This window comes from Triticum aestivum, chromosome 1B (genome assembly GCF_018294505.1).
Source record: "Triticum aestivum cultivar Chinese Spring chromosome 1B, IWGSC CS RefSeq v2.1, whole genome shotgun sequence".
In the NCBI taxonomy this organism is placed as follows: Eukaryota; Viridiplantae; Streptophyta; class Magnoliopsida; order Poales; family Poaceae; genus Triticum; species Triticum aestivum.
Genome location: NC_057795.1, coordinates 587581430 through 587589002, shown reverse-complemented (window position 1 = coordinate 587589002; position 7573 = coordinate 587581430). Strand labels below are relative to the sequence as shown.

General features: G+C 50.4%; 1 protein-coding gene across 1 annotated transcript; it reads right to left on the bottom strand.

Annotated features, from left to right (window-relative positions):
• Nucleotides 1-3268: 3268 nt before the first annotated feature.
• Nucleotides 3269-4926, bottom strand: LOC123140157 (UDP-glycosyltransferase 88B1). Its single transcript, XM_044559898.1, has one exon. The coding sequence runs from the start codon at nucleotides 4839-4841 to the stop codon at nucleotides 3390-3392; it is 1452 nt and encodes a 483-aa protein (XP_044415833.1). The 5' UTR covers nucleotides 4842-4926; the 3' UTR covers nucleotides 3269-3389.
• Nucleotides 4927-7573: the final 2647 nt, after the last annotated feature.

Here is a 7573-nt window from a genome sequence, read left to right as displayed (position 1 = left end):
TCTCTTTAGCCTGTCGTTGCACCATAATCGATCCTGGTGAAGAAGCCACGAAAACATCTTGACATTCCCGGGGGGCCAGGTTTCCAGAAGGTGTGCGTGTACCCCAGGTTGCTGCTGCTTGCGAACTGAAGCCGGTAGGCAGAGCCCACAGAGTATTGCCCCGAGCATGAAGCAGTCCACTAGATTTCGTCCGGCTGGGCATGGTCGAGAGCGACACCGGAGCTGTTGATTAGACGCCATAGCTGAATGAATTTGATGGCCACCGCACTCGTATCGCCGTGACGACAACTTGTGCTGGGTTAGCCTCAATCCCCTACCCACCTACCAAGGCTTGCACATGCTTGCACACGCCGTAGAAATAGGCGATCCTTGCAAAGATGACTTGCAGTTTTTCGGGAGCCTACAAGCATACTTGACATCTTGGATCAGGCGGCCATCCCCTCAAAGCGAGCATGTCGACCGAGAAAATTATAAGTTGGACCCACGGGCCAACAAATGTACTATGTGAACGTGATCACTACTGTATATTAAAATCTACAACACCCCAAATTATTTTATTACTAGATTCATCATACAACATATTTAAATACTGTATATATTTCATGTGGTATATATAAGTATAATTTTCTATAGACTTGGTCAAACTTTTTTTTGGAAATTACCCATGGCAAAGCTAAAACTTCAACTAATTGTCCCGCATAACCAGTACTTCTTTTGGAATTTGGTGGCAAAGAAACAAATTGAAATTAATAAAATCTTGACCTTTCTCTTGTGCAGTTTCTTTTAGTTCTGATAAACATCTCTTTATTTCGTTTATTTGAGGGGATATATGTCTATTTATTGAGGTTGTTTCTATAATTTTCCATGATAAGATGCATAACTATGAATTAACATATTCTTGGAGACTCGTGCCTATAAATTTCATGTGAGAAAGCACATTAAATAGTTATGGGATTTTCTGAGTAATGTAAAGGCAGGAGCACGTGGAGGCCGTGGAGGTGAATCATGTGGGACCCACACTCCCCTCCATGCAACCAGGCCCTAGGCCACGCTAACCTATCGCGTGGGACCGACAGGGGCGCCTCCAGATGAATATCCAATGCCCTTCAGCTTCATCCTTTCTTGAAATTTCTTGAACTATTTTTTTATTATATTGTTTTTGTCCCTGAAAATTTGATTTTTCTTAAAAGTTTAAAAACGCCAGCAAAAAGTTGGCAATGAATTAATAGGTTAGTCAAAAAAGATGAAAATTGATGCCAAAATATGTCCTTAATATAAATATAACATGAAAAAATAAAAAATATGGATAAGTTTATGACGTATCACTCCTCGAAAAGGACACTACATCGTTGTCGGCATTGTCGTCATTCTTCTTCATCGTCCTTCATCGCCAGTTTCTCATCTGAGTTGGCAGCAAATTTAACTAGGGCCTCCTCGTCTAGCTAGCCAGGGGAGGTTGGATTTTCCTGTCTAGCCAGGTCATGAGAATCTCCAATATGGTGAGGTCGACGTCGATGAGCCACTCCACTTTCTGGTGGAGCCGCTCAACGTCATCCATCTTGGGACCAGATGGTTTCGTGCCCCAAGAACTGCGCTAATGAGGCTGACCAACCGAGTATGATAGAAGTCGTTTGACTTATTGTATGTTAGGACATCCGAGCAGCAGAACCAACTCTACATCTACTTCTTCATGGAGTTGGGTCATCCCAGCTTGAAATATTTGTCATTTTGCTTCCTCTGAATGTTGCCTCAGCCACACTCGTGGATCTCATTGCCGTTCTTCAGCGACCTCACCTGGAAGTATATGTTCCATGGTCCAAAGTGGGGCTTCATCAAGAAGCATTCACACATTACTATGAAACAAGCAATGTGAAGCACTCCATTCGGAGTAAGGTGGTGGGGTTGAATTTGGATGTCATAGTAGAAGAGAAGGCGTCAAAAATCCCCCGCATCACAAACGGCAATAATAGCACCCTCTCGTATTCGAGCAATGGGGGTCCATGTCCTGAGTTGGCACACCTTCCTAGATCGACGTTCACTAACTAACCTCCTCACACCTCGGGAGGAGGTAGCGGTTGGTGGGCCATATAGTTGTCCACCGGGGACGTCGTACGACATCCACCACCCTTCGTTAGGGTTCAATGTTGTGCTGGTATGACTGATGATATCACCCCGCCTTGTCGCGCCACCTATCCAATGTGATATGCCGTGCGCCATTAACTTTGTCGGTGCCAAAACATCGGTAATGGTCAGGAGAGGGGCTGCGATGTGAGATTTGTTTTAGAAATAATGGCAGATTGACCACCTAGAACAAGGAGACAAAAAAGCAGAGACAAAGTACATTACACGTCAGCCGGCCTGACCTCTTATAACTGAGGTGCAAGACATTGCTACATGGTGCTAGATTGACATCTGCCAGGTTAACATAATTCGACTCAGCATATTTCAACCAGACATATACTCTCTTAGAGCAACTTTAGAGCATCTCCCTCATAAAACGGGCCATCCGGAATAATAATTGCCGATATAGCAGACGAGGGCGATTTTTCGGCCCCGAATAGGTCCCTAAAATCGGTCATTCCATAATTTTTTTTGCGGTATCTTGCAAAGTCCCGACCATTTTCTCCATATATACGGGAGCCGCCCCTCTTTTTGCCGCTTCCCATATCCATGGCGCAAAGGCCCTTTCTTCCTGCTTCCGTTCCCGCCTCACTCGCCGCCGCTGCAACCGTATCTCCCCACCGGTTCTTGGTGCCCCCGGCTGCCCCGCGCCACTTATATTCCACCAAATTTGGAGGCCGGGGGTGCCCATTGTCTCAGTGGGCTAGAGGCCACCGCCGACACCATGGATCCGCCCTGGAGCTTGGCGCGTGGTCTTCTTGCCGACAGATTGGGTTGTTTCCGGAACCGACGAGCCTTGTAATCGCCTGAGGGACAGCCGTGCGCACCAGAGGAAGGCATTTCGGCCGGCTTTGCTTCGGCCATAGGGGGAGAAGAAAAGGGGGTTGTTTGCTTTGCTTCGTCCTGCGGGGGAGAAGAAAGGGGCGGTCGGCTTTGCTTCGGGGAAAGGTATGTTCAATGCCCACTGATCTTTCGATTCAATTTCAACCTGTGAGGTTCGGGAGAAATTCACGAGCGTGCAATTTTTTTAGACGGATTGAAGTTCATCGTCGTCGTCGGACGATTCAGACATAGAAGAAATGATCCTGGGCAACGATGTCGACAACCTAGTGTTATTGCATCTCGTGGACAAGTTTGAGAAGGTCCGGAAGAAAAAGCGCCACACTCCATCGTTGCTATGATCCAAGATTATTTGCCCGCAGTAATTACTACGCACTCGAATAAGAAGAACCATCACATGTTTCCCTCAAAAAAAGGAAAAAGAAACATCACACGTTGGGCAACACCACCGCTCCTCCGAGCAGATCCTCGGACAACCTCTTCACCGAAGCGCAAGAAGACCCACCATGGTCCACTGCCTTGCGGCAGACCACCATCATTTCCATGGCCTTCTCCTTCGCCTTCCTCCCTTCGTTGCCACCGCCCATCAGGGACCTCACCGCTCGCTCCAGCTCCGCCGCCTCCACGAAGTTGTCCCGTTTCCTGTCCACCTTCAGCGGCACGGCCACGCCCATGTCACAGACCAACGTGAAGGCGTTGAAATGCTGCTCCGCGCCCAGCGGCCATGGCAGCATCGGCACGCCGAACCACAGACTCTCCAGAATGGAGTTCCAGCCGCAGTGGGTGACGAAGCCCCCCACGGAGGCGTGCGCCAGTATCTCCTTCTGCGGCGCCCTCTTGGGCCACACGAGCCCTCTTCCGTTTGTCTCTCCCAAGAAACCTTCCGGGAGAAGCTCCGCGAGGTTCGCGTCGCTGGGGTCTCCCGCGCCGCGGGAGATGTCCGCCGGCAGCCCACGGAGCACCCACAGGAAGCGGTGGCCGCTGCGCTCCAGGCCCCGTGCTATCTCGTGCGCCTGCGGCTTGGTCAGGAATCCTTTGCTCCCGAAGCAGAGGAACAGCACGGAGGCCGGAGGCTGCGCGTCGAGCCACCGCAGGCACTCGTGCGGCTGCTCCTCGGCGTGAGCGGGTGGCGTCAGCGCGAGCACTGGGCCGATCGGGTACACGGCCGGGGCGCGGGCTCCACGGGTGCACCGACCTTCAGCGATGGCTGCAAGGACGCGCGGCTCCAGCTCGTCTGCCGTGTTGACGATGATGCCGCTGGCTTCCACGTACCGTCTGCCGGTGTACACGAACCACTTGTAGGTCGGACTCTTCCGCTCCAGCAAGGTCCCCGGGAGAACGGACGGCGGCACCGGCGGGAGGCCGGGCAAGTCCAGAGCGCCTTCCATCTCCTCGAACTCAACGACCACTTCCTCGTCCAGAGCGGGCGAGCGCAAGAGGAGTGACAGCATCGCAGCGCTGGAGGTAAAGTACACGTACGCCGGCACGGCGAGCTCGCGGGTCACGTCTAGCGCCGGCGTGCAGAATATGTCGACGACGAGCGCGGCCACCGGACAGGTCAAGCCAATTATAGCTGCGCGAAGATGGGGCACGTGGAGCTGCACTGCGCGGGAGATGAACTCCTCGACGCCCGAGTGGTCCGTCGGGAGCTTCACGTCCGGGAGATGGTGGAAGCGGATGTCCCCGGCGCCTGCAGCTTCCTCCCGGCGTACGTGGTCGGAGATGTCGGACGCAGACTGCGCTGTCGGCGCCGGCATGAGGAGCACCGTGAGCGACAGGGGCCGGCTGCTGCTAGCGAGCAGCTGCTTCCCGGCCTGTAGCATGGGCATGAAGTGGCCGGCGCCCCAGACCGGCAGTAGCACAATGGTCGGATTCGCCATTGACGGTCTTGGGCTGGCTACTCAATCTGTCTTTAGCTGGTGGCCTGGTGCCTTTTTCTTTTTCTATGAAAAATAGTTGCATGAGTGTCTCATGAGTTGGTCTTTCTTATAGCCATTGCAGATGAGTCGTATTTGTACGGAACAAAAAAGAGGTGACAAAGATGTGAGTCCTTGTTGGATTTTTTTTTAAAGAAAATGGCATGGGTCCATGTTGGAAACTTGGAATAACGGTGAATTCGTGATCAACACCAAAGCCACCTAACTTCCTGTATTTCTACGGAACAAAAGGATTATCTAAAAAATGCTAGACATACAAAGACTTACACGCTTTTACACGCTTCTTCCATCTAACAACCAATCACAAACCTCTCCCCTCCTGATTTTCAGGGAGGTGAGCCGCCCCGCTCACCTATTGACCAATTAAGATTAACCATCCTGTAAAAGCCTGTAAATCGTTTGTACGTGTAGCATTGCCGATCTAATTGCTATGCAAAGCATAATTGCAATCGGCACCTAGTACGGCCCATCGTAATCGGCAACTACCTTGTGCTGCCGATCGTACTAAAATTAATGCAATTTAAAGGGTAAATTATAGGCATAGGTACAAGCATCACATCGGAAAACAGTAGGGAGGCGTGGATCCACATCCACCTTGTTCGGCGGGTGGTACTAAAATTGATGCAAACTAAACGAGAATGGCCTTTGGATCTCGGCCTACATGGAGGCTGAATTAACAAAATCAAAAATTGAAATTTGCAATGTCAAAATAACTGAATTATTTTGTACAAGTAAACAAGTATGTGTGTAAAATTTTAGGATGAAATACATTGAAATGAGACCTGTATAAAAAAATATAAATTCATGGTCTCGGAGGATGAATAGTATCATGTGTTAAAAAGCTTCAGGTTTGTCATTTTTACACAATGCTCATCTCAATGTATTTCGTCCTGAAAATTTACACACTTGTGCATTATGCCTTCATATATATTTGTTTTTTTTTCAAAAAAAAATGAAATGTAAAAATATGAATTTTCATGATTTTTGAATTTTCCGACTTGAAACATGCGGTACCCTTGCCACAAGCCGGCCACGCCTCCGCCACGCGCTTCGTGGTGGGCTCCGGGAATCTGCCTGTGTATATAAAGGTGAGACCCGCCGGCGGGTTAACTCAAGAAACAAACAAACAAGAAGGTCAAGCGTATTTGCTTCCTTGTAATCGAGACTCAAGCAATACAACCAGAAAGCAGGACGACGTAGGCTTTTACCTCGTTGAGAGGGGCCGAACCTGGGTAAACTCCTTGTGTCCTTTGTCCCGTTCAACCCCTTCAAGCTAACCTAGTTGCAATGGCTTCACACCTAAGTCCTTTTATTAGGGCATCTGCCGTGACAAATCCACAACACTAACCCTACTTTGTCACTAGGTGAAATCATGCAAGATTGAATCCAAAGCTAAGCACCTCTCCCATTGTAAGAAAAACCAATCTAGTTGGCTAAACCAAACCGATAATTCAAAGAGAAATACAAAGATACCAAATCATACATATACGAATTCAGAGAAGATTCACATAATATTCATGGATAAGCTCATCATAAATCCACAATTCATCGATCTCGACAAAGACACCGCAAAAGAAGATTACATCGGATAGATCTCCAAGAACATCGAGGAGAACATGGTATTGGGAGTCAAAGAGAGAGAATAAGCCATCTAGCTACTAGCTATGGACCCGTAGGTCTGTGGTAAACTACTCACACTTCATCGGAAGGGCAATAGAGTTGATGTAGATGCCCTCCATGATGGAATCCCCCTCTAGCGGGATGCCGGAAAAGGCCCCAAGATGGGATCTCCCGGGGACAGAAGGTTGCGGCGGTAGAAAAGTGTTTTTGTGGATGCCTCTGAGGGTTTTGGAATATATGTGAATTTATAGGAGGAAGAGCTAGGTCAGGGGGTCACCGAGGGACCGACAAGGTAGGGGCGCCCCCCCAGGGTGCGCCTCCCGCCCTTGCCGCCGCCTCGTGGCTCTTCTGACTTGCACTCCAAGTCCTCTGGGTGTCTTCTGGTCGAAGAAAAATCATCGTGAAATTTTATTCCGTTTGGACTCCATTTAGTATTCCTTTTCTGCGAAGCTCAAAAACAAGGAAAAAACAAAAATTGGCACTGTGCACTAGGTTAATAGGTTAGTCCCAAAAATAATATAAAATAGCCTGGCTCGGGCTCGAGCGCCTGGGGAAGACAGACATGGTGGCAGGAACTTGGTGGCGGCGGACGGCGGATCCGGCGTCGAGGCTCTAGATCCCGATGAGATGGAGTCGGGGAGGCAGTTCCCGGCCGGATTCGAGCGGCGGAGAGGCGGGGCGTCCATGGCAGCTCCTGCACGCAGGACAGAGAGGGAGGTCAGGGAGGAGGAGGGAAGGAGGGAGAAGGAAGGAGACAGGATGGCGCGGGTTGGCCTGCTGGAACTGGTCACCGACGGCTGTCGGGGCTTGAGCGGGCATTGGGCGCGGGACGAGCAGGCGTGGCACAAGGACGAAACCGACGCTTCTTATCCGTCCGCTCAAAGCAGAGGTGAGGCTGATGGTGCTGGACGACGGGAGGTCGACCGGAGGGCGCAAGAGAGGCTTGGGAGGAGCGGCGCAGGGGATCCAGTGGACGGAGAGGCGCTAGCGCCGGGATGCTCGGAGGTGGCCTCGTTCCAATCTAGATCGAGCATTATGGGAGCGAACGAGCGGGA